Below are 27,753 nucleotides of genomic sequence, written 5' to 3'. Positions count from 1 at the left end.
GGAAGAGGGCCGAGGCAGCAGTGGCACCAGACACTCTAGAGGTGGAGTGGTGGACGGCCCACTGTGATGGCTGGCACACTCCCTCTGCAACCACTGATGTGTACCACCAGGGAGGTTTTAGCTGCTACACAGCCATCCTACACCTCCTCTATTTACATGCGCACCTTTATCTAACAACAGCAGGTATAGTGATTGAAAGCCTGCGCTCACTTTTTACAGTGCAATGACAACCTCTGTAAAATTGAGTCTTGATTGTGGGCCGATGCAAATCACAGCAACTTGGCCCGTGTTGCTGGAGGGAGGGTTTGAATAGAATCTGAATTCACTTTGGGGGTTGCCAGTGTTGTTGACGGTTGCCCAGACGGACATGTGGACACACAAAGGGACAGATAGAAACAGAATGGAAAGCTAAGAGGAAAGACAGCCAATAGATAGGAAGGAAATACACAGTATAAACAATGTCATTCCATCCCTCGCTAACATTAAAGGTTTTGCTCAACTCCTCGTCTCAGCTAAAATGTTTTCATCGGCATGTTCATTGTTAATTTATGTATTGCTATTCCAAAAACATATGCTACTTACATCCTTTTTCTTGACGATGTGAGAAATCCTTTATTGTTCCAATAAATACAAATCTTTGAATTAGAATTTAAGAGCGTGTCTGGAGGGTTATAACAGGCTGGAGGGCGGCTCGAGTATGGCTGGGAGAGAAGGAGGGAATTAGCTGAGGATAGACAGACAGCCAACTCAGACAGCATGGTAATGTCGGGATGAGCAGACTGAGAGATGGAGGGGGTTAGACAGAGAGAGAAGCAGAAAAAAAAGACAGCAGCTCCTCTGGACTGAATATGTGTGGATAAGAGCTGCCGCGAGTTAAAAGGAGTGGGAGAGTGGGAGTTTCGGCTTGGGTTTTTGATTCTGCGTGCCCCCTTAACTTGAATAAGAATGCTCGGGCTTCATTGGTAATGCATGCAGTGCATTTACTGTAGACAAGGAGATTGCTATTACCCGCAATAACAGTGCAGCCCACTTGTGAGAGCAGTAGTATTCAAGACAGCTTACAAGGGCTTTGTGGTTTGTGCAGTGCACTCCACCATCCTTCAGTGAGGGGTGAAGTAAAGTCTGTTTATCACAAAAGGTATATAGCAGTTATTGTGGTGGAGGAATTACATAGAAAAAGAGGGGGATCTCTGAATACTGGTTTCATATGTCGTGTCATGATACTTCACAACAGATACATTCTCCAGAACAATAAAGAAAAAAAAATCTTCTGCATCATGTTTATGGAATTGATGGCAAATTATGTCACACATGCATTAGTGACAGTGCTGCGGCAGAGACGGTGCGGGCACTGTATTGTGCTTCTACGGCGATGCTCTGTAAATAGCATTAGTTGCGCTCAGTAAAGAATAGACTTGTCACATTTTCAGGCTAGTCTTGCACAACAGCTTGGAGAGACCAAGCCACTGTGAATGGATGCAAAGAGCTGCCAGACAAAAGGGATCGGCACTTGTCAGCAATTTCGAACGGACTCAGGGCTTGGGACGCTGATGCATGTGGGCTTGCTCGAGGGAAGACAAACATACACACATGCGCGCACACACACTGAACACACACACACACAAACACACTGAACCCACACACACACACACACACACACTCACTCTCCAGCCAGAAACTGAAGGCAATTTGGCTTGGGTTGCAACAGCTCACCCTGGGCTTGAATGAAGAAACACCTGTGTGTCAAAGCGGTGCCATGGCAACGCTTCCTGTTCTGTGATCAAGGCCAGCGTGAGGCTTCTCTCTGAAAGAAGGAGACCACAGCACTCCAAACCCCTCACACATCTGGAAAGGATGCTGGACAGGTGGCCTTACTACCCAATGCAGGAGACACACCAAAGCCCATGTTAAATTGCACCGCCATTCAGTACACGTAGCTGAATGGATATGACAACTTGTTTTTTTTTTCCTGGCAAATAGAAAGTCCATATGCCGTAAACATGTGCCAAGGTCCCAAACAGCTTCTCCCCAGCCTTACAGATTCACCTAATTTATACACAATGTGAAGAAAAATCCAATATGTCCATAACAAACAAATGGGATATAAATCAAGGGCTTAAACCTGATACCCGGCATCATGCTTGCATCACCTGCAGTGCTGCGGAGTAGCAGGGAAGACAAGGGCGGAGCAATATCAAGGGTTTGATTTAGATTCAGGGACTTAAGCCGTTTCTGTTGCGGCACAAGAATCCTCTCTCACTCTAATCTCGACAGAGATCCACCCTGAGCCAGGAATATCCACAGATAAATATGGAAAGTGAACAATGCGATTGCTGAGCGGCAACTTCCCATTTTTTACACCCCTCGCCTCTAATCCTCTCCAGCAGCACTCGTGAACTGCCGCTCCTCATCTGAAATCTGCAGGCAGACCCGGTGAGCAGGCTGATATTACTGTACAGTATGTATTGCTGCTTCACTTTTTCCTTTTTTGCCATTATCGCCACACATACAGACGCTGGCCACACCTTATGAAACGGCTCTCAACACACCACTGCCTCTGCCCCTTGAAAAAACAGTCGCTCAAGTCACTGTGTGAGACATTCAAATGACTCTACCTGGGCTTGGTTATCTCAAGAGAGCTACGAGATCCCATCTGACTCAGAAGCCAAACACTACTAGTCAACAGCTGCATCTTCGATGGTTAGAAACAGGACATTTGACATTATCTCGTGCACGCACGCACACACACACACACACACACACACACACACACACACACACACACACACACACACACACACACACACACACACACACACACACACACACACACACACACACACACACACACACACACACACACACACACACACACACACACACACACACACACACACACACACACACACACACACACACACACACACACACACAGTTTTAACCATTGTAATTTGAGGGGTTGGTCGCATTTGCAACTAAAAGCAAAATAGAAACATGAAAAAAGATGTTGAAAAAAAGAAAAAAAAGAGAACCCATACATGATCAGAAAACAGTGATGTATAATGTTCGAAAAAAAAAAAAACATGCACCATCTTTGTTCACCATGGAAAATACCTTCATCTTCATCACCGTCGTTATCCGATAAATCCTCGCCCTGTTTTTTTGCATGGGCCCCTGTTAGTGAAGCAGGGAGAGACATAGAGAGGGCACAGGGGAATTCAACATAGCATGTTTGGCAACACACACACATGGGAAAAGAAGCAATCAATCAACAGTTAGTATTTAAGACCACATGTGATTTGAACAAATGTAAATTTAAATACACCATTCACATTTGACAATACGTAATTTCTTGTTAACAATCACATTGCATACAGTAAAAGAGAAACAATCTTTTTTTTGCAGCACCCAAATAAAAACAAATGTCTACACTAGGTAATAAATACAAATACACATCGAATAAGGAAATTTCCTCATTGCATATTTTTAGAGCAGAGTCATACGCCACTGGCAGTTTCAGAAAAAAATAACTTTTTTTCAGATTTATCAGGAAAAAGAACCCTGAATCCAATCATAAGTTTGGGGAGCAACACCTTAAGCTTAAAAGATTGTGGTAGTTTTTTGAAGTTATTTGCATTTTGAAAATTACTTTTCTTTAGACGGGTTTTAATTGACTTTAACAAGGCTTTAGTGACTTTCCGTTCTCCGAGGATTAGAGCATAAATGTCTACCTTAGGCAACTAGTTCAAGAGACCATAAAAAAGGCAAACATAAAAATGTGGTCACTGGCAAGTTAAATAATAGAGAAATCAGTATGCAGAAAACTGTTGAAATGACATGGGTTTTAAAACGGCAGGCAAAAGCAAAGTGTGAGATTGCAACTTCCCCCCAGAGGTAGAGAGATTTGAATAAATCACAAGATTGCGTGTATCGTGTAAAACTCAGTGATGTGTGCCGTTACTTCTGCTGGTCTCTTTACCCTAAACAGTAGGTGATATGTTGTAATATCCCGGGTGCTACATGTTAGTATACAGATCTAACCCCCTTGGGCGCCTGCACACCATGTACAAATATAGCACACATGACCTATCTTGACCTACACTTACTCAGTGGTAGTAGAATGACAACATCCATGTATAAAGCCGTTTTTCCATTTCACGGTACAGGCTCTACTCTACAGAGCCTGTTTTTAAGGTCCAATTTCCATCTGTACATCCATTCAATAGTCCATTGTGGGATACATTTCTAAAGATGTAGGCTATCATTTTGTTTTGTAAACTTTTGTATTTTGGTGATACCCTGGCCTTTTATCTAGCATTAGCACCACTGTACATTGAGATTAACCTCTTGGCCAATGCTGGATACACCACATATTCTAATGTTTTTGTTGATTTTGAACTTTTTTCTCTATAGCAATCAATTTGCCAACATGAGAACATATTACAAATGTAAGTTTAACAGTCTTTCCTGGAATTGACTGAACTGACTGACCCTGCTGTGATTTCCAGGAGATGGCATTACCCACTGTGTTTAAAAGCAGCGATGGGCTTGACATTTGCCTGAAATCAACAGCTCCTCCAGCCAACATTATGAATGAATTCATTTTTTACCATATTAACCTTTTAGGAAAGAGTACAGTTGCTATTTTAAAACAGCAAACATATTAAGTCTGGCTGTTGTTAAAGCCACGCTTAACTTAAAGAATCATGAGACAGGATACGTCAGGGTACGGTTGACTTGCCTCCATGGTTAAACCAGGGGCGTCAGCTCACCCAATACTATACAGGGGCACAATAGGGCACCAAAAAAAAATGCGAGCGCGCGAAGCGCGCGAGCTAAAAAATTTTTGGGCAATTATTTATTTAAAAAAAGCATGGGCACAGATAATTAATGCAAGCACGCGAGCAAATATTTTATAGCACTTATTTATTATCATAAAGCGTATCTTCATTAAATATCTGTCAGCAAACATGAACTTGAAAACTGAAAACTTGAAATGTGCAACTGTAAAAGGAAAAACAAAAAAACACCTCTACATACATACATGTCTGTGTTTATCATTTCTATTTCAGACCATCCTATGATGGTGTGATGGTGATGATCCTATGAGGTGTGTATATCATGGCCAGAAAGATAGGGGAGCTGTTCATTTTTTTAACAGTAAACGGTAGCGCCTCTGCTTCATTTTTGCGAAGCTGTCGATCAATTGTGACTGGCTTAATTTGGAGAGTTCTCCTCGCTCAACCGACATGATGGCAAGATGATGAAGCCTATCTTGCCCCATTGTGCTCCTCAACCAAGTGTGAAGGCGTCTCAGTACGCTGAATGTCCTTTCACAACTGCAGCTGTTAGACATTCTATGCTTCCAGAGGATAAAAATGTAACGCTTACGGCCCCCACACACATACTACCTCTACTGCGCGTCTACCTCGCGTCTGCGTCTGACTTTTTGTCACAGAAATCAACGTAGAGCGAGCACACATCCAACCTCAGACGCACTGCTGAGGCGCGTCGGAGGCACGTCTGCAGCGACGCTCCCCTTCACCTCAGGAGGCTCGCCTATTTTTTTCTGAGAGCAGCGCGTCTCTCTCGCGTCTCTGTGCTTTAACTGATAGAGAAATACTCTGCTGACAGTCATACCAGCAGCATTCACTCTAGTTACACGTTTACCCGGTGTGTTTATTTCAAAATAAAACATCCCTCAGTCGTATACGCGAATAATCCCTTTATTTCACGATTTAATTGTGCAATCAAAATCCGAGGGATTTAAAACCTAATTTTCAATTAGTTCTGGCATTTCATTTTTGGATAAATGACACATATAGAGATCCAATATAGTGAAGAAGTAAAAAAGATCATGATGAGCGCAACAGTTTTCCGTTGCTCTATCTGTGTCTACGGCCTTCTTCTTCCCCGACCACACCCCACTCTCTCTCTCCCGTATAAATCAGTAAAGTGATTTTTGAAATACTCTGCTGAGAGTCATATTGACTTCATACTGGCAGCTTTCGCTGTAGTTTCACCATTTCCTGGTGTGTCCCCTTCAAAATAAAACTTCCAACAAGCGAAAATATGGCAATTTTTTTTTTTTTAATGGCAATGGGGCGAACGGATTACTGTCCAGACTCAATATAAATCATATGCATCATAGATGACATGAAATAACTTCATTTTTAATGGGAATTATCTATGAAATCTCTATGTAGAAAGATAGGGCTTTTAGAAGCAGCGCTGCTGCAGCAGCAGCAGCTGCTGAGACGATGTGTGTCCGAGAAAAGTCCGAGAGAGGCAGCAGTAAGGTAACGCGACGCGCTCCAGAGGTAGACGCAGGATGTGTGTGGAGGCCGTTACTGTTTACTTCACTTCACGCCGGCCGGAGTGAATGGTCGCTGACGCTGTGCTGGACAGGTTCAAAAAGTCGATATCAAGGAGAATGATTCTCTCCTCAGTGTGTGCATTCGTCACGTACATTTCATTGCAGCGGCCGGCCAATGAGGGGGGCACCATGCATATAGGCCTATTTTAAGAAGAAAAAAATGCAAGCATGCATTCTGTAGATTGCCAGATGAGTCAGACTTAAATAAAAAAAAATTAAAGGTATAGGCCTAAATAAATTAATTAATTAAAAAATCAGTGCCCCAGGCATACCCAGGCACCGCAGATCCACAACGGGGCACGTGCCCCGGTGAAAAGGGTCTGCCGACGCCGATGGGTTAAACCCTTTCCTTGGGCAAACCTTTTAGTCCACTTTAGTCAGTAAAACATCTTCCCTCCTTTGTCATTATTTGACTAAAGTATCCACTTTATTCTAACAGGACAGCCTGTGCAGCATTTAAATTTGCAATTTAATATTTGCTTAAACGCCACCCAGAGTCCTTATTAGTCATATCAGTCGGTCCAAGTTTGGGTAGGACCGTAGGACACTGGAACACACATACTGTGCTGTACAATGGAGTCAGAAGTCAGAAGCTAAATACACCTCTTTGGCTTAAGTTACCGCTTTTATCTGAACGAATGCACTGCCATGTATGAACACCTCATCCATTGTTAATTGAAAAAAAGCGATAGATTACATAATGTAACGGCGATGTCATGGCATTAACCGAGTACATGTAAGCTCTCACAAGCAGAGAAGCCTTTTTTAAATGTGTTGTATTCCATGGTCTGAACCTTGTATGCCCATCATATTTCTATAATTGGGTGTAATAAATAACGCAGTCTGTATGGCTTACTGTGTTCCTCTGTCTTTAGACATGGAAACAGTATCACTTGAGTACCACTTATGTCAGGCCTACTGCAAAACCTATGTGTCTATTTGGCAAGAGGAAGAGGTTATTGGATTTATGTTGAACTAAGTTGGTGTCGAAAATTGTGCTGCCGAAGTGAAAACAAGCTTTTAATTTGTATTAGCCATAATCTGATGTTGTGTTACATTGCCACAAAATAGGAGCCAGATTCCACACCAGAATGACAGTGTGTATTTCTGAAGCCATTTTTCGTTTGGCACCTCGACTATGCCAACACATTGATCTCATTGAAGTAAATAAAGGGGCTGTTATGATTTACAAAGTGCTAATGTCAGTCTAAAAGTGGCCTTATTCTTAAGAGTTGGTCAGACAGCACTTAAGGAGAGACACTGGAGGTGAGTAGGGTATACAGTCATGAAACTCTGCCAGTGCAAATGCAATATTGGCATGTTTTTACGAAGGAAATGTATCATAAATCAGACAATTAAAATAATCCACCTGTAATACCCTTCAGAATTGCGAATGTTTATGGAAATTGATGTTGATGTCAGTGCTTTAGAAGTTGAGATTTTTTGTTCGGAGTATTGAAAAAAAGATAATGTTGAGATAATGGCCGTTAAAGATGGTTGGAGAAATATACAGACGCCAACAGACAAGGTTTAGTCAAATAAACACCTAAATGTAAAATTTGGACATTTTGTTTACACGAGTATGAAAAAAGACAACTCAAAAATGCAAAAAATCGCAAAATTTGTTTGAAAAAAAGCTGAACAACTTTCAATAACAGCAATAAGTCGAGTCCCATTTGTGTCTCATGTAGGCCTCAAGGAATCTTACACTAGTTTCAGCACATAAAAAAAGGTAAGAAAATGTTCCCTTTTTCTCTCTCGAATGTTTGCCTTGTTAGCGATTAGGGTTAATGTAGCGCTCGCTGTGCCCCGATGACATAGTAAAACAGTGAGCTTATTGAGTGATAGTGCTTCAGACAGGCATAGATTGGATGGCAGGTGTCGACAGGGGAGCGCTGTCACTTTGAATCGTGGTTGTTCTGCGAGCCCCGGCTTGTGTCAATCGCTGGCTGCATAATGGAAACCGCATACCACATGTGACAATCTGCAGTGACTCAGCATATAGCCATAGCCATATGTCTGACCTTCAAGTATTTAAGTTGCGTTGCGGTGGAAGAGTGCGGAAATAACAATACTAAAACCAAACAAAAAAGGTTACAGTGAATTGATGGGTTTCTGTGCATAGCCGCTGGCCTTCAGGAGCCCCGACATTTGCATGGCTTCAACAAAACCGGGCGGCTTGAGGAATAACAGCTATTATTCATGTTCCTTAACCAGCAAAATAGAAACTTGACACATTCATCAAATCAGGGTTGAAAAGAAACCGCGTTCGATGGGCTTACTTTGTTACATAAAAGGCTATTGAAATCTAACATTTCAGGAGGATGAGTTTGCAAACAAAAGGCACTCCAATAGTTGGCTAGAGTGTGAGATATGAATAAAAACCAAAGCATGTGAGGCGTGCACACGATAAAACACACACACACGGATATAGAGAGTGCTCTCAGACACAAGAGACTTCTTGACTGAATCCAGAATTCAGTCAATACATTGCGGAAAGGGGGCTAAATGTTAACTGCCTTTTCTTTGCCTGGAAAAAGGTTCGCTGACAATAGATGGGCCTCAGAGTTAAATAACAGAAAGGTCAGAATGTGGAAAGGGACTTAGTGAAATGTGAAATGTTGCGGCCTTGACAATTGAGAGCAGTTATATTCAGTGCGTAATCCTCAGGTGGCCATTTTTCCTCTTTTCAGAGTGCCTGGATCTGTCAGCCTGAGCCCCCTGTCTTTTTCTCTCTGTCTGTATCTCTCTCTCTCTCTCTCTCTCTCTCTCTCTCTCTCTCTCCTTGTCTATCTCCAGCTCTCCCGGCGTATATAGAGGTTAAGGAACAGCTTGGGAGGGGATACACATAAGAGAGAATGATGGAGAATGCAGCTAAAAGGTTAAGGAGGCTGTAATCCCGCAGTAAAGGACGGCCAAAACTCACACTGCGCTTCAGCTGTTCCACAACATAGAAACAACAAACAAATAAAAAGCGGCCAAGTTGTCTTTTCTGCCGGGGTCTAGAGCTGGATAATGGAAAGAGACATGTTTAATAGAGACTGCAGGCTTCTGAGTATGGTGGCAAAGCTAACACAATTGGGTCTCTTACTTCTATTCTCGATCCCTAATGGACCATTCATTCGCCTTATTAGGTGAAAAAAGACTACGCTGCACAAATGTCTTACAAAAACAATGTAACCCTCACCAAGCTTTAGGCGTCGTAATTTTCTATTCAGACCCAACTAGTCATTTGAATTAGTGCTGTAGCGCGGTTGAACATGCATCATTACTGGTTTCAAAAAGCGGTTCTGGCACAAGCCCCAACCACAGCGAGTTCTACCAGCATCCAATGCGGAAGTCACAACAATTGTAGTTCACCGAGTGGCCACTAAGGGAAGGTATCAAAACAGAGCAATTTTTCATTGACTCCCATGTTACATAGACCGTTTTCACAGCATTATTAAACCTATTTAAAGCCTGTTACAAAAACACATTATAGTCTGTCTGTTTAGGTCATATCTCCCTGACGACACTGAGGGGGGTGCATTTTTTTGGTACCAACCAGGCTAGTATTTATTCTATTGGAGGTTAAAATGTATGAATAAGTAGGGGCGTGGCCTCTTGAGTGACAGCTAGGAGCTGGCACTCACTTTGCCTTGGAGGTATACGTCAGCTAGATGGGCGTATCTCGCTCACCCCAGCGTCACATCAATGCCCTTTTTTGGTAAGAGGAAATGAGGCGGTGAAAAAATATGACAAGATGGCGATGAGCATAAGAGAGGACGATGGGATTCAGTTGAAATAACTGAGGTCAGCCCGGATGCTACAACTATTTTATATAATATCTATGTACTGGCATTCATAAAGCACTGGTTTGTATGATAGAGTCCAATCAGGGTAAGACACTGAAGATAGAAACATGATTTCTGCAGTAGTACATTTTTTAGATTTTTGGCTATTTTGTGCCCCTAACATGACTTCTTTCATACTAAAATAAATAAGGTCCAAAATGTACATTAAGGTGTTTAATTGAATCAAACTTGTCTTTTTGCATCTTTATATTTTTTACATTAAATTAAATAGGAATTTAGCCTTCAAGAGTCGATCTAAGCTAACATATCAAAGATACCAGAAGAAAAAAAGAATGTGTTTACTGTTTACCCTTTAAAAGGGTTTTTAGACTCCACAGGCTCGTCCTCCGTTTCCTTTTGAGTTGGGCACAAACAAAGAAGTGACCAGTGATTCTGAGCCTTGGAGTGAGTGTGGAAGCTGGACAGCAGAGCAGCAGGAGGCCTCTGAATGGGAACTTCCTGCCTAGGTCGCGCCTTGCATCTCAAGTCAGTGTGAGTCAGTGGGTCTGTGCTGCTATAGCCGGATGCAGCTTTCACACACTGGGGGTCATGGACTCTCCCTGATAGATGATCATAGGAGATTTTAGAAGAAAAAAATGTTTTCTATCGAACCAAAGGGAAGCGGACATCTGCTCTGTTTTCCAACGGGCACAAGCTAATATTTGTTTTTTTGTCCTCTTGGAAAGGTTCTGTGCTGTCTGCTCGGCGTACAGATTTCCTGGGCAGCACTCAGGGAGGCAGCCCCTCCTTCCCCGAGGCAGGGTTGAGTCGGCCAACCAACGGGATTACCATGGCGTGTTACTGTCTGCCATGGCCCCAGACACTGTCTAACCAGCATTGAGGGAGGGGTGCTGGCGTTTTCACAGCTCTCTAGCATCTGGAGGTCATCTGGTAAAAGGAGGGGGGGGGGTGAGGGGGTTCCAGTGTTTCTGCTTGGGCAGTTTATCTACAGGTTTGGCAAGTGATGGGGCTGTTCAGTGCTGGCACAGGGATGGGTAACACATGGCAGCCTGATGCCTGTGAGGGCTTGCATAGGAATGGTAGCTGAGTGGTCCAAATCAGTCCAAAATGTACAACAGATTTCCATGCACTTATCTCAAATAGAATCATGATGAGGGATGATGTGGGGAGTGGGGAAGGTTGATCTTAGAGTGTCTCTCTCAGATGCCCCGTACTATTCAGAGGGGGACCGTTGTGAAGGACTCTAAAGGACGGCTTTTACAAGCAGTGAGAGAGACAAGCTGTAAAACCCCATAGGATATAATGTGCATATAATATACAAACAGATAGCACAAGTGAGTGCACCTTATCACCGGACCTCTGCCGGCTGACCGAGAGAACTCATCAAAAGGGGATAGGATTTTACAGAATATTTTTTTTTACAGTACCTCCATCAATTTAACAACGCAGACCTCTTTTTTTTAAAGAAAGGTAACGATTGACCTCATCAGGGTTTGTCCTCCTTGACCCATCATGAGCCAATCTAGTACTCCGAGGCGGCTGAATAGTGCTAAGCTGTGTCCCTGCACATCATTACCACTTTCTTCACTGCATTCGCTCAGACTCAGAACAGAGGAAATGGACTGGCAGAGTGATATAAGCGGAGGGAGGGGAAGGGGGGGGGGGGCTCCAGAGTCTGCAGTCACTAAGGCTATACTTCAGACATCAGTGAACTACCGTGCTGATCCGGCACATTTTACCACCTCCACATGACCTAGTCACTACTTGTTTGGACGTATTGGACAGGGTTAGGGTTACTGGTCGGGCAGTAGGAGGGACGGCTATTCTCTAAAATCACATTTCAATGAAGCGTGAACTTCAAATTGTTTCTGACCATTGCCGCTTGGATTTTTTGTTATGCTTTCAGAATTAGCCGCACAACAGCCCCATAGCTCTGAATACCAGCCAGTCGACCTGTGTTTTTTTCTACCACAATTTTGTATCGATCGCTCCATTATTGCTTTGAATGAGTCTGGCTTTGATCTTCTGCCAGAGCCCTACTGTGAGGTTTAAGGGCTATCCTGCTGTTAATTGGAGGAACACATTTGATCTCGGCTAACCAAGTGGTTATTTTGCACAATGCCCAGTAGGATACATAACACACTGACTGTTTTTAATAATTGTAAAACTCCTTTTATTTTTTTCTTCATATATATTCTCACCACCTACCATTCTAGCTTAAACTGCAGATTGCGTATTCTGCAGATAATCATAACATACTAAGCTCTTATCTCACAAGAACCTGACTAAGATCACATGCAATCTGATTTTACAGGGTACTCAATGTATTTCTCACACTTGATAGACATCAATGATGCAACAAAAAGGTGCTTCAGGCTATAGGTAAGAGGGTCATTTACACTGTTTCTGTTATAACTGCTTACAGTTGCTTGGCAACAATCACGCAACCATTTGATTTCAAGAGTCAAAAACCATACTTTTTAAACATGAATTAACCTTTTTTTTCTGTGGAACAACATTCACAGGGGTCCACAAATTGGTAGTGGAGGTGTTATTAGTACTGAATATGCACAGCGTGTATGACTCCACCACATTATATTGAAAGCTTTGCAAAAATTAATAGAAAACATTTAACCTTGATAGTATTAACCGTTTAAAAAAAGAATGGTGATGCCTATTCAAACAACCCGTAATTAAATGTTTAAATGAGGGACCTTATGAACTGCTAAACAGGCTCCTAATTCACCCAGAATTTGTTCAAACAAGACATTTTGAAGTGTGGGTGTTGGACACATTTAACCAAAACCAAAGAATGTTACAGAGGTTGCTTTCTGCATTGCCTAAGAAGGATGAACTATGCTTCATTTGCACTGCTAATTCAACATAAGCCAAGATTAGTAGAAGCCATTTTGAGAAAAAAAAAAGCAATTGAAAAAGGAAATGTATGTGTTTGTAACAAAGGAACTGTGCAACAAATCATTTCTCTGCACCCATAATGTGACACAAAAAAAATAATATATGAAATTTATGATAAACCATTTTACTTATTACTAAACATGGAGAAGATAATTGAAAAATTCCAAATGGAAGGGGGAATATTAAAGAGATATTTCTGTGTATATTCCACAACTGGGACTAATTCAGAAGCAGAAGTGCCTGGAGGGCCAGTCTGTCTCCAACAAAATTGGTTTACCAAAGCAGAGTGTACGAGTGCACACACACAGTGGGGCCAATAGCTGCCTGCTGCTGCCTCCATGGAAATCAACAGCAGAGGTCTCCCAGCCAAAACTGAATCTTTACTGTGCAGCCAGATATCCTTTAGATCACAGTCTTACGGTTACTCATAAGGTCTTCTGGTGCCTTCGGGCGGGATAAGGAAAAAACTAGCCCCCTATTACCAACAGTGGAATTTTAGTGGTGGCTAATATTTAATGAATTCATTATTTACTGTATTTTCTCCATGGCTGTGTTTCTGAGCCTTTGCCACATGAATAGATGAACGCTGTCATGCCATTAAAATACCCTTCCCAGCCCCTGTTTGAACAATTGTGAATAATAAATTAAAAAGGAGAGGTGGCCCTCAATTTTTTTTTTGTATAAATTTAATCAACGGCTGAGGCTCCTGTGCTTTCAGGTGTCAGTTTTGACAAATACTTGCAATAAGCCGGTGTCTTAAGTGCTGTCGGAGCAATCTGAAACATGACTTAAGTCCTTTGCATACCAAGGCACGTCTTTTTTATGTTCTGGCATTTCAAAGTATAGCACTGATGCTTCTGTTTTAATCCACAGTTGTGTTTGAATGAAAGAATATTACAGTTTAAACATGAACAAGCCACACTATGATGTAAAATCAAATATATCAAACACACGTGGTTGTTGGAAACCACGATCTATTGCTTTAGCGTCAGTATACATTTGAGGACCTTCATTTTCCACGCCTTGTCATACCACACTTCAACACACACACACACACACACACACACAAATGCAACACAGCACAACCACTCATCACTCACACTCACGTCAAGGTCGATCTGAGTCACAAGTCCCACGTTCATCCCAATTAGCACTTTGATTTGCGAGTTGATAGGTGGGCGATATTGGCGGCTTTCTTTGGAAGGATGCCCCCATCACTCTCCTTCTCTCTTTCACTTTTTCAATGCCTTTCTTTCGTTCCATCTTGGCTTTTTCCTTTTTTTTTCTTTTTACATACCTCCTTTTCTACACATTTTCTTGTTGGGTTTCCTGGCACATTCCTTGGATATTCTTTTGACTGTAAAATGAATGGAAAAACTACAAAATAACAGCGAGCTCTGGAAAAGATCCCACTTGACATGCAACAACTCAGACTGAGTCGTCCCCTTACCCCCCCATCCGCCTCCCACCCCCTCCCCTCCCCAGTCATCATTATCATCAACAACAGAGAACAACAGAGAGGACCCTGTTGAGAAAGGAACTGGGGGTGTTTTTCCTGCAGAAATATTCCAAAATGGTGGAATAAATTTGCTGCATCCTGGGACACAGGAAGCCCATATTCACATGCACTTCTATTTAAGACCCATTACAGCCACACAGACAGGCAGAGCTAGGCTAGATGTCAAAAGTGTTGTGAGTCACATTGTAATTCGATAAGTGGAAGTGCTATTTGACATAGCCCATTTCATTCTCTGAGCACTTCACTTTTTTTTTCAAGCCCATTTCACTGTGTGGCTCTCCTTCAAGTGGCGAAATAATTGGGGGGGGGGGGGGGGGGGAGCGTTTAAAAGAGTAAACATCTAGAAATCAAAAATGTGTGATTTTAAGTCAGGTTGGAGTCCAATTCTATGTTCGCCTTTTGCACAAAACGTGCTCTTGCTTTTTAAGCTTTGTGCAAGGACACACTGGATAAAGCGAGGAGAGTAACGGGTCTTACATAGGTCAGGCTGATGCCACAGGCCTCTCGTGTACCAGACAGAATATTTCACCAGCCCTACAGTAGTAGAACATTCATTTTTACCAAGGCAGGCTACTTAATCGCTTAATGGCTAATATCCCCGGAACAGTCAAGACAAGTGAGGGTAGGAAGGTGCACCAAAGTATTTTCCCAATCTGCTCCTTGTATAATTAGATTATTATTTTTTTTGTTCAGTCATATTAATAGGTCATTTTAGTCATCAAAAGAGGAACTTCTAACAGTGGCATGGAAGGGGGGGTGGGGAGAGTTGATGAAAAAGACTAAATATGGGAGATCAAGTCAAGATGGGAGGTTGGGAATGGTTGACACGGGACACAGCATGCGCCAGACAACGGGTCATGCTCCGCGCAAAAATACAGAAATGACAACAAGGAAGTTTTTGAGAGAAGATAGACAGAGCGAGAAGGAGGCAGAGACAGAATAGAAGAAGTTTGGAGAGGGTTTTTTTTATCCTGTTCACTCGACACACTCACCATCCTCTGTGGGAACATAGATGTTAAGGAAAAGACAATCCTCGTGTTGATCCTGTATGTACGTGGTAACTATATCCAGGTTGAAGGTGAACCATATTGGCATCATGATCTCTGGCACGGCGTTGTGAATGTTCTGGGGGCACACGGGGGCAAAGTGGGTGGCGTTCTTGATCCCCGACCAGGAGGAGGGTGGCTCGGGGGGCATGAAGCGTTTCTCTCCCATCGGAGGGGCCGCGTAGGGAACCCCCAGGTATTGGTCCACCGGCCCCAGGATCTCACTGGGCAGCGGCACCCTCACGCCTCGGAGCTTCCCGTACTGCGTGTTCACAGTCGGGTGGTAGTTCTGACCCCGTACGGCCATAAAGCACCAGCAGAAACTCGATAGCCACAAGGACACGCGGAGATTGGTGCCTAAGCTGGGCCGGTTCTGCGACGGGAGACCACTTCTCCTCGGAGTCAAAAGAAAACCCCACATGGTCCTTGTGAGCGACCGCCAAGTGTCCAACATACAACAACGCCGGGGCACCACCCCCCTTTGGGCACAGGCTTCCCCCACCCCTGCTCAGCCCTGCAGTCCAGTCACCTTAGGGACAGTCATGGGCTGGGGATGGTGGAGGCTTCCGTCACAATTACGCAACTCCACTCCGCAAGAGAAGTCCTCATTCACTGTCCTGTCTCTCTCTCTCTCTCCGCTCAACAGATCTTCTATCCCGTGCTGCAAAGAGAGAAGGGTAAAATTAATGACATTTCCTTGACAGCCCCACCAGTTTGATCCCATTTTCAGTCACTCATCTTTATTGACTTGCCGAGCGCCTTTTTCTGCCATGACACGAAGCAGCCTCACATAAACATGACAGAGCTCTTCTGGCGCTATCATCAATTCCACCTAATCAGGAACCCGCCTTTTGACTTGGATACTGTAATTAACTGTATGGCAACGTGTCAAGATGTGCCTAATAATGCTAATAGAACAAGTGAAATGGAATTAACTGTCAGTAGGTAATTATACTCCCACTTCAAAAAGGCTTCATTTACGTTTATAGTTAAAAGGGTATGGTTGACAATTATGCCGTCTTAATCTGTCGTCAAAAACAATTGTCAGTTTATGCCTGCTATAGTAATTCCCCCGTGTTCACGTCGGCCAAGGGATCCCTAGCATGCTTCCGTTGTAAGTGATCGGGGGAAGAAATCTCACATTCTTGTTATGTGATAAATGTATTCAAATTTGTATCCTATAGGCTAATAGCTTCAGAGTTATCTGCAGTCTGAATTGGACAGATCAAGAGAGCATCTTCCAAATTCTCTTTCTTTTTAATGAAATATGTACTCTTCAGGATTCAAAAGACAAGGTTTAAACGTTGGGATCTGTTTTGTCCCCCATCAGTAGCAGTGTGAACACAGAAGGAAGGCATATTTTAAAGCGGCACTATGTAACTTTCAGAAATTCCCTCTCAATAGCGCCGCCAGTGGTGACAAAGTGAGCTGCAGCGATGCGTGCTTTTACTACATCAGAGCGAGCAAGCAATGGCTAAATGATAAGACAAAACGGGGTGTGATTGACGGGTCATAAAGATGGAAGAGGTGGGTTTTGTTGCACCCTTTAGTTTATTTTACTTAGTCAAACATCATGATTCAAAACAGTTTGTTGAGCTGGTTGACCTTCTTCGTATCCTGTTTATATGCGGAACACGCTCGGGTACATGCAAAAACGCCAAATTCTTTGGATTTTCTATGGAAAAACCAACCCAATTCTTCTGGAAAGGTACATGTACACGCTTTAGGGAAGTCTTGGAAAGTCTCAATTTGTAATTTACATGACTACTACATGATTAACCATTGGACCCTTAGGCAATATATAATGTAAATTGTTTTCTCAACGTTACATTTAATAGCTTTAAAGACCAGTATGAACAAGAGGAAAGACTACAGCTAGCAAGATATCAAGACATCCTTGACTTTGTGAACCCCCCCGTAAGGAATAGCCATGTTTACAAGGGAAAAGCACTGCTACAACCGCAGCAGGAGTCGTACACAGAAACATAATACCGTGCTAAAAGTTTAATGTCCTGCTCTAATGTTATGCAGCATTTCCCCCTGCATCTCCCTTTGGTACAAATGTAAACAAGGCAGAATCTAAATGTAATCTCCCTTCTTTGCTCATGCAAGAGAGTTCTTTTTTTTTGGTGGTGATGAATAGAAGAAGAGGCCAGAGGACGATGTAGCTTCCAGGCTGCACAGGGGGCCTTGTAGTGACAGTCACTGTAAATGCTAATCAACATTCCCAGGGTAAACCACTGGTGCCAGTGACAACACCTTTCTCACCCTGCCTGATCAATTTTCAATTTCTGTGGCTTTAGGGTCTCCCTCTGCCCTGTGAGCCTACTGTTAGCACCTCGCTCTAATAACAATGGAGAAGAAAAGCAAGCGTTTAGAGGAGGATATTGCATTCCAAAATGACTGTGTAAATGATTTATAATGTATCGGCAGCGGTTGGAGGGCCACTAACCACTGAGAGAAAGCAATCCTGACATTTCTGGTGGTGCTCTTATCTCCAAGGCAGCCCTTTTTTTCCCATTTGCTGTGTAGCCGTGATTCAGCGGAAAAAGCCTGCCTTTGGAAGACGTACAGTACACAGAAGCCTATCTCTTCATATCAAAACCACATACATACATTTTTGCGAGGGCTTGCATATGAGCCCACCTTCACTGATACTTGTGTAAATGAAATGCGTGCGGCTGACAATTCTGCTCAGAGACTCGGGCACATAGAGCACCTGCTAAGTGATAATACATGAAAAGCCATCCATAGCCAATGTGGGGACTCAAAAGCATGCATAGCTGGGGGGCCCAACGGCTGGAAAAAGGTTTGGAAGTGCTAGAAAAGTCACATTGATGAAGTCCCTTTCCCACTCACTATTATCGTTATGGCAGAAGCTGTGCACCTAGAAAACATAACTGCCATATCCCCAAGACTATAAACTAGCTTGTTAAAAGGATTTCATTTCTTTTCACCTTGATACAAGACAAGTGTACATACTGTAGCATCGACCAATGCTACATACCACTGTATGTACAACCTCAGCTAGTGTAAAACACATGAACCTACATGGAGTGAACATGTATGGTGTAATACCAGATTGCAATACCCAACGGGTTAAACTTATCAATGTCAGCGAGCCAATTAGCACGCAGCATTGCTTGACGTGCCAATATCTAAAAGCTGCTGGTGATCTGGTGTCAAGGCAACCAAGAAACTGCATTAGGTTACATTATGGGTTACGCAGTATGCCTCAGTGAGCCTTACATATTGACTAGCACCTTTTCATTTTGCCCTGACAACTATTTGCATTGCTTAATTGTATTGTTTACATTCAGTTCCCTTTTGCTCGTACATTTTGTTGGAGCTGCTGTGCCTCAGGTGATCGGTCGTTTGTGGTAATCTGAAGGCAGTATGTTTAAATGTGTATTTATACACATTGTGTTATGTTAAAATGCCAAGAAGCTGAAAAGCGGGTTCTTTGTTCACCGTGTATTTAATTGATTTGCATTGTATATTGTGTTTGTGTTATTTTTGCTTTGCATTTGTTTGACTAGACATCATTGCAAATGAGGGTCACCCCTCAATAGGTCTATCGGGTATATATAAAAGGTTAAATAAATGAAAAAATAAAAATATGTAATGTCATCTTGTTAAAGGGGATTTCATGAAATGGTATCATAGTTAAGGTATTGATATCTGTATCTATATCAAAAACCTTTGAACGATACCGAGCCCAGGTAAGAATACGGTGCAAACTACAGTGAAAGCCAGAAGAAGCTTGGGCCTTCTTAAAAGACACACGATCCCCTTAACACATGATCTGTTCTATTAAAAATGTTGACAAATTGCTATTTTTGCCAAGCATTTCCTGTATCTTCATCATCATGTGTACAATATGGCTATTATTGATGGATGATTACGCACGAGGGTGACTCATCACTTAATTCACTCTATTTAAAATACTGGCACGCATGCTATTCTTGGCATCACCATTGAAGCGTGGCGGACGGGCAATGTCATAAACTTCACTAACTTCAACTCCAATATCAGGAAGGAAAAAAGAATAATGTTTTCGTAGCACCGCTCAGTCTGTGCACTGAGTGGAATGACTTGTGTATCTGTTTTGTAGTCAGCATACAATTATGTTAAAAAATGAAACAAAAACAAACCTGTTATGCACCCGGTCGCCCTCTGATGTGTCATGTGGAACACATACAGCTGTGACCCATCCCCAGATGTGACATCATCACTCTGCAGACTATGTGGCCTGCATTAGTTGACTGTATTGTATCAGACTGTTATGTTTGGTTCTGGGACCTGTGTGTAGATTCAATATGGTCACTAACTGATTATTATCACATGTGCTGACATAAAGGCCCACATGCTTGGAGCTATGAATGTTTCTTTGCAACATGCCTTAAAAAAAAGAAAAACTAGAAAATACTGGCTGGCGGTTATACAGTATCTGTCTGCGAGGCATACAATTCCCGAACGGTGAAAGTACAGTACTTTGACCTCTAAAATGGAATCAGTTTATCCTCTCATCAAAGTGTGAGTCGGTGCCAAATCTGACGAAAATCCCTCAAGGCATTTCTGAGATACCGAGTTCCGAATGTAAGGGGTCGAACATGAGGCCGCAGTCACCTTGACATTTGATCTCCAACATCTAATCATGTCATCCTCAAGTCAGAGTGGACACTTTTTGCCAAGTTTGAAGAAAAATGCCTGAAAGTGTTCTTTAGATATTGTGTTGACAAGAATGGCCTGGACGTACGGATGGACAGGCGTAGGAACAAACAACCCGAAAACACAACGCAAAAGTGAGCTCCATCTGAAAGTCATCATAAAGGTACACACTGGCTGAGAACACACACAGCTGAGTTGTATAAAAAAAGATGTTTATTAGCTAAACCTAATTATGTTTAATACAACAGCATGGCAATAAATCTTACCTTACAAGAAGGTTGTAATGTTCAGCCTTTGTTGAAACAGATTAAGAAAGGTGTTGATCAAGCTTTATTGTCAAATTACTGTCCATAGTTTGTTGTACTTTTGAATTATAGTGCATTGTACTGAGAATATTTCGTCAAAAACACATTTATATCCATTCCATAACTTGAAATCCAATTACACATGCCGCTAATGGGGGGTTGGAGCCTTAAGATTATGATGAAGAAAAAACTGACAACACAAACTGTGGCTTTAATTAATTGAGTCAGTAGATAGCGGGTTGAATTAAAAAATAGCACTGAATTGGAGGGGGCGGGGTGGGGGGGGGGAGAAATCATTTTTCATCAAGGTAAGATTTATTGAAGAACTGTGTTCTTTTGGAGTGCAATACTTTTTTTGAACCTAATTGTACTTATTAAACTGGCGACTGAATTTTAAAATACCCACATGACTCTTCCTGATCCCTCTTCAAAGACCGTTTCAACTCCAATTCAAAATTGATTCACAATTATTATCAATGATGTGTTCGGGCAAATCCACCCCTCTTGAACAGAGATAGATGTCTGCCCAAAATAGTTTTTAAATAGGGCTCCTTCTACCATAGAAACAGTAAAAGGAATACAAGATGTTCTATTTGTTGAACTGAAACCATCTCTGCAGCATTGGCATGAAAACACTAATTCAAGTCCGGTATAAAATACATCCGGTCAAACTTTTTTTTTTTTTTTTTAAATCAGGACATAGCAAGGACATGGGACAGTGTGTGATGGAGTGTGTGTGTGTTTAGAGGACGAGCAACACACAGCACAGAGGACTTCATCAGTCTCTCTCTCTCTCTCTCTCTCTCTCTCCCTCTCTTTTCCAGCAGCATCTCAGAGGTCCTTCTCTCCGCTCTGATCTCTCTACCTAGCTGAAGCACTGCCAAGGGAGGAACACACGGAGAGAGCGGGAGAGATTGCCTGAGTTCTCCCTCATCATCCCAGAAATATTGATCGCCTCATCACCGCGGCCTTGCAGCCCGTAATAAATACAACTGAAGTGATGGAGACGGGGAGGAGAAGGGGTGGGGGGGGGGGATCTAAGGGAGGTTATTAGCCGTTAATGCCAATATGTCCATCCAACCCTGTATAGCCAGTGAATGCGAGCAGCTGCAGGTGAACAGGGTAACACTTTTCATGTATGGATACATTTTCCATTTGATTACTGGCATGAATACATCTGAAAATGAACAACGTATGAACAGATATTTCACTGGTAACCTTCAGAATAGTGCTAAGAATGATTAAAGTTGAGATTTGTGGTTCATAGTAATAAAAAATTAAAAAGTTTAATATAAATGGCAAAACAAGAAATATTCAGAACCGACCAGTGCTTAAACAAACTTAAAGACACCCTCCAGGCTCCCAATTCTCCAGTCCCTGATTAACAGGAATGTTAAATTATGTTCAATTCGATCCCTCTTCATCCATATTCAATAGCAGCCCAATGGCACAACATGTGAGTTATCCTCATACAGATCCCTTATCTAGAAGAAAAAACTGGTAGACTTCATAAGCCCTTTATTTTAGGCCCATAGCCGTTTACAAACCCTCCCGCAGAAGACCCCTTTTGTTCTCATGCAGCGGAGAGATCTCTGCATCGCAATAAAAGTCTGCGCGCCGAGCCAAATGTACTCCTACGCCTCCGACTTCCCTTAGAGAAAAGCTGAATGGACTCTGATAAAAAAAAAGGGAACCAATAAGAGTTTGAGCTTCTGATTCTATGGTCTGCCCACAAAGGCATTCACAGAGACTGGATGAGTCCCCTCTCCAACATCAAGCTTTAAATGAAGTGAGTGAGCCGTCCCGACATGAGTTGAGTGTAATCACTGACTGCAAATGCTTCTGCTGCGGGTTACATTAGAAACTGAGACTGAATGTGTCATTATGGGGAACAATATGAGATGGGTAACCAGACGGCAAGAACACCTATGAACACGGGCGGTTACCTCAACTCATTAAAATGTGGAGTGGCAACGGCAAAAAAACACTTTAATTTAGTGTCAAGTTCAAGTTCAGCCTTCCGTTTGTGTTCAAGGGAGACTTCAAATCTGCATCAGTGTGAAGGATCCATTTTGATACTAGCTCACCTCATGATAAGATTGCTCTCTGGCCCTCTATGTGTGAATAATGTGGAAATATATACATGTGTATCCGTGAATTGTGCGCTTATATGTTTGCCTACTTACTTCCCTTTAAATGGGCAAACATGGATTTCACAAGAGCAAAAATCAATGATGAACGTACACATATACTGCGGGGAAACCTCTCGCAGGCACACTCTTTATGACAAGCCTCTGGGTTTCGCGAACAACAGCAGGCCGTAAAGTAAATCAAGGAGATTGACGTATTTCAGAAAACAACATTCATAAAACGTCAAACGCAAACTGCTGCTTCATAAAAGCTCCTGCTGGCTACCAGCCGCGCAGTAACACAGAGGGATAAGGGCCCACTCTCTTTCTTGCCTTTGCTTTTGCTTTTTTTCCCCCGTCAGACACAGAGCCTGTGCAGTCATTATTACTTAGGAGATTTGGCATTAAATCAAGGACAAAGACGCAGCACATTCTGACTGCTAATCACAACGGTGATGTTCGCATATTTTACTGTATAGAAAAAGAGCGAATAAAAAAAGGGAGATGGTGAGGGATGACTGCACTGCTGCTATGGCCGCCTACTAAGCCCCTGTGTCTCCACTCCTTCTCCTTGGATAAATGCCGCCTTGAGTATCATTACCCAGCCAAACGGCCAAAGGAAAACAAGAAGAGGTGAGCCATGGCAGGCCAAATAAAGATAGATTCCAGGTGAGTACTCGTCGAGATGAATCCAGTGGCTGCACAGCAAAATAAATAATGGCCATTCTGTTAACTGCTGACGGTGCTTGAAACAACTGTTTGCTCTTTGTGACTAAAATGATAGGGACAGATTTGATCTGGAAGTCTTAAAAAGGTGCAAGTCGAGGCAGCGGAGCCATTCTTAAATCTATATTGCCTCTCTTTCACTTGACTGGGTGTGCATGCCAGGTAGAGTTTAGGCAGTAATGCGATACGTGAAACAATATGTGGTGGGGGTGCAGCAGGGATATAAATCAAAGCTAACAGACTCAATTAGATGGAAAAGGGACTTAGGAGGTTACGTCTTAGAAAAAAAATGATAAATAAACAAACTTCCCCACCAGTTCATCATCCTATTGATCCACTGCAGAGTCCCACAAGACACTCCTGAGGGAAAAAAAACTCAAGGTAGCTAATCACTCAAGTAGCCCACAGGGATTCCTTGGAGAAACCGCAGGGGCAAGTACTGGGTCCGTCTCTAATCTAGCAGTATGTAAACACGTTAAGGCTTCACACATGGCATACTCATTATCTATCCTGTCACAGATGCTGTTTGCTGGGCGGGGATCTGTTCCCTTGACAAACTGTTCTGTCTGCAGTTTCTATCAACCTGACAACACAGCTCTACAGTGCTGCTAACAAAAAGCAGCGCAAGACCGGAATTGGTTCCGTCTTCAGAAATGGACAAATCATTGACCATAAACAAGGAAAGTCTTTCTTGTGTCTCTCAAAGGATCCTTCACAGACACATTCCCATATGAAAGATATGTTTAAACATTATATGGGTTCTCATAAAATAGTCAAATAATCACTTATTACTATGAATTTCAGGAGAATTCGACAACGTGTGCCAGTAGATGTCAGTCTGGTCACTCAGTCAGTCAAATATATCCAACCTACCTATTAGTTGCCATGCACTTTTATACCCAGAGAATAATTATTAAGGGTGTTACGATCTTGATTGTAAGTGTAATATCGATACACTTATGTTGTGGTCTCAACCTTGGAAAGAAAGATCAAGAATCTTGACCTTAAAATCAAACCAATGTGAGACCCCTTATAATAATAATAATAATAATAATAATAATTATAGTTTACTTTGGTAACAAGCAAGACTAAGATGGTGATAAAAGTGAATGGTAGACCTGCTAAACTTCAGTGTGTTAGAATGGTCATTGTCAGCATATTAGAATGCCGACTTTGGCTTGTCAACATGGCTTTGGCTGCTATCATGGCTCTCAAGTCTTATTTTCCTTTAGTTTCCTTTGTATCTTTGACACCGCTATTTCAAAACTATAGCTCAAATGAACCTAGAGAGGAAAAAGACTGAAATACAGAAGGAGACCAGAATTTTTAAACGGCTTCTGTGCATTTCATAGTCCACATCCTGACTGCGTAAATAAACCAAAGAGCATTTTCATCAGGAGCATTATCTCACAAGTGTCAGTGATCGACTAAACAATGATTTGATCTATGCATTGCTAAATTCACAATCACAAGTTTGATTGGAGCCGGTGAGCATATGCGAAGAAGAAAAAAAAAACTACTTAATTCCAAGAGAGGATACACCGGAGCATACCAAGGAGAATCCAGCAGATATTTCAAGCAGCTTCTCTCATCTCCTCCACTGTGAGGACAGCACGTATAAAATGGCAGCGCTAACATCAATTTCTGGCTTACGGTGGAATGGAGGATGGATTTTTTTCTTTTTATCCTTCTGGGAATGCATTCCCTAATAAAATTCATGCAAGTGCAAGGAACCTGAACACCACTGGCATGGCACTATACGTACATAAAGCAAATCAAAGTTTATGACGATCACTTCAAATGTGAACTGCTGCGTATTACTGCTGATGCTCTCTTTGGTCTAAAAGGCAGGCAGCTTATCATGGAGCTCGCCGGAATTCATTGATCCTGGTTTGGGATTAATCAAGATTAATCATTTCCAATAAATGGGCTACATCCTTTGTGTGGAACGCCTAACATGTCATTTTAAGTTAATGTGTGTAACGGTATGCAGCAGTGCATTGAACATTTATCCAACTGCACCAGCTGTTCCAAATAACTGAAAAAGGGATGGGGGTGAGTGTGCATTTCTTTTTTTCTTCAGGCAGCTATTAACACTTCACAAATTCATAGAGTCGAGCTGAGGTTTACTCGGAGTTAATTGATGTCTGGTGGGTAATTCCAACAGGGAGTTGATCTCTCACAATCAGGGTTCGGAGTTCATTGGCACTGCATTATAAAATCTTGAGATGGATCAGCTGCTATGTGGCTAGTAGCAACTCCTCCACTCTGATTAAAAGAGAACCATGCAGTTGTCCTTGACCTGAATGAGCATGTGCTGAGCCAGTATCAAAAGAGCAACCCACATTTGTGAGCAAACAAAACAGTTTCTCTAGGCCAGAAAAATGCTTCTTCTTGTGAAAAGATTAATTTATCATATCTCTGCAATGTAGGCCTATAACAATGTAGAACTAAGACTGGTATTACGTGGGTCATTCACAATATATAGTAATGTTTAAAATGCAGTGCACATTTCCAGCTAGGGATGGAGAAAATGAATTCTCATGGTTGTAATGTTCCCTGCCACCCACTGTCACCCTATTACACAAACTAAAAAAGAGAAAACGGAAGTATATCCTCATAAACCATACAAGGCCAGGCCTTTGAAGAGCTGATCATCCTGAGGACAACACTTAGCTATGCACCATTTCAGAAGAGCAGTGAAGCCAGCACTGAGTGCATATTATTCACTGCTGCTCTCATCCACTGCATTCTGAATCATGCTTTTTTTTTTCGCAGCCAATGATTAAAATTTCAGATCAACTTGTCCAGAAGAGTGTGACATTAATTAATTTTTTTACTTTGACAATAAAATGAACGCTGTTGGGGCTTCGCTCTGAAATGTGATAAGTCTTGCTGCACTTGCATGTGTATGTCTGTGTGTGCATTTACAGTAAATACTGTACTTATGCTGATAGAAAAAATTATCTTTCCTTGGCTAAATAAGGTAAACAAAAGCTTTAGTTTGAGGTAAGCAGGCTGGAGTACCACAGAAAGAAATTGAAAGGTCAGCTTTATCATTGGGCGTGAAAGGGCTCCATGCAGAATATACTGTATACAGCAAGCAGAGGAATGACCTAGATGCTGCCTGTACAATTAATGAACTGATAATGCAATATGTGCCTAAGCATTGCAAGAGTTACAGTAAATGTGCAAACACAGAGCTAATACACATTAAGGTGAAATATGGGCTAAGATTTCTAGACTTAATGTAAGGAACAGAAATTCATTCATTTGTTCTGATCTAAATGTATCACAGCAGAGTATTTTTATTTCGTACCTCCGTCGCGTCACATTCAGCACTTTTGTGGCTTCACCTGTTCCCCCCGAGGCCTGTGCTTGTTCAGCTAAAACCATCATCAATCATACGCCTTAGTTAATCGTGATTGATGATCAATTAAGCCAAGATGAATAAAGAGAATTTGTTAATGAACGCAACAACGCCCAACACATTATTCTGATGTTTCTTTTCAAAAACATCCTCGACTGCCTGGCTTCCCTTTTGCCGAGCTTTTTTTTGCTCAATTGCCAGAAGCGCGGTGGTAGAATGATGCCATTGACATGCAAATGGCACCACGGTTAGTCGCAGGGAAGTGAGAGGTGCCAAAGTGTATTGTTGTGTGACAAGCAGGATTTCTGAATACACAGCTGAAGAAAAGCCAGAGACGTACACAAGCCCACTTGACATGGCAAAACCCCGCAGAATTCATTTATTTTGTATTGTAAAAAAAAAAAAAAAAAGACATAATAAATTCATGAATATTATTATGATGTGCTGCCTTATTTACAGAGGGAGCACCGGGTTCGTGTAGCCCCATGAAAACGGATTAAATGTGGTCGGTCGAGTGTGCGTGATGCCTGGGAGTTGTATACGGGAGCATAATTAAGTTTTCAAACTGACCCGACAGTGATGTGCTTTTAAGTAAAAGGTCAACAGTAAACAGCGACGCGAGGCACACTTGATTACTATGTATATCACAACATCAAAAAAGATGCTGCTGCACTAATGAGGGGGTGACCTTCATCTCGGGCGTAAACAAAGACCAAGCAAAGCACATGCCGCGCCACATGGCCTCCGTCAGCCATTAGTAAGAAGTGTTTAAGTCATTAGCTAGAAACTTTCATGTTCAAAAGGAACTGTATGGCACACGTGTCTTTGACATTTTCAGAGGAAACGTTTGCTGTTGGAATTTATAATGGTCTCTGGAACACCATGATGCATTATGGTTCAT

The 27,753-nt window shown here is 42.2% G+C and overlaps 1 protein-coding gene across 10 annotated transcripts in view; it reads right to left on the bottom strand.

Moving 5' to 3' along the window:
- nlgn3a (neuroligin 3a) overlaps positions 1-15,718 on the bottom strand; it is a gene marked incomplete at its 3' end in the record, with an annotated part of 134,531 nt that extends 118,813 nt beyond the window's left edge. For 2 of the 10 annotated variants that reach the window (XM_080035496.1, XM_080035498.1), the window contains exons 1-2: positions 15,598-15,718; positions 3,115-3,174 (exon numbers count right to left, since the gene is read on the bottom strand). In XM_080035496.1, coding sequence (XP_079891622.1) covers positions 3,115-3,174; positions 15,598-15,703 — 166 coding nt within the window. In that variant the 5' untranslated portion in view covers positions 15,704-15,718. Of the gene's footprint in view, positions 1-3,102; positions 3,175-14,383; positions 14,444-15,591 lie in introns of all 10 variants that reach the window. The other 8 variants (XM_080035505.1, XM_080035504.1, XM_080035500.1 and 5 more) reach the window with 7 other exon arrangements.
- Between the last annotated feature and the right edge of the window lie 12,035 nt (positions 15,719-27,753).

Source organism: Ammodytes marinus, assembly GCF_949987685.1.
Source record: "Ammodytes marinus genome assembly, chromosome: 10".
NCBI lineage: Eukaryota > Metazoa > Chordata > Actinopteri > Uranoscopiformes > Ammodytidae > Ammodytes > Ammodytes marinus.
Note: the sequence above shows the minus strand (reverse complement) of the source record. Positions and strands in the feature narration are given on the sequence as shown.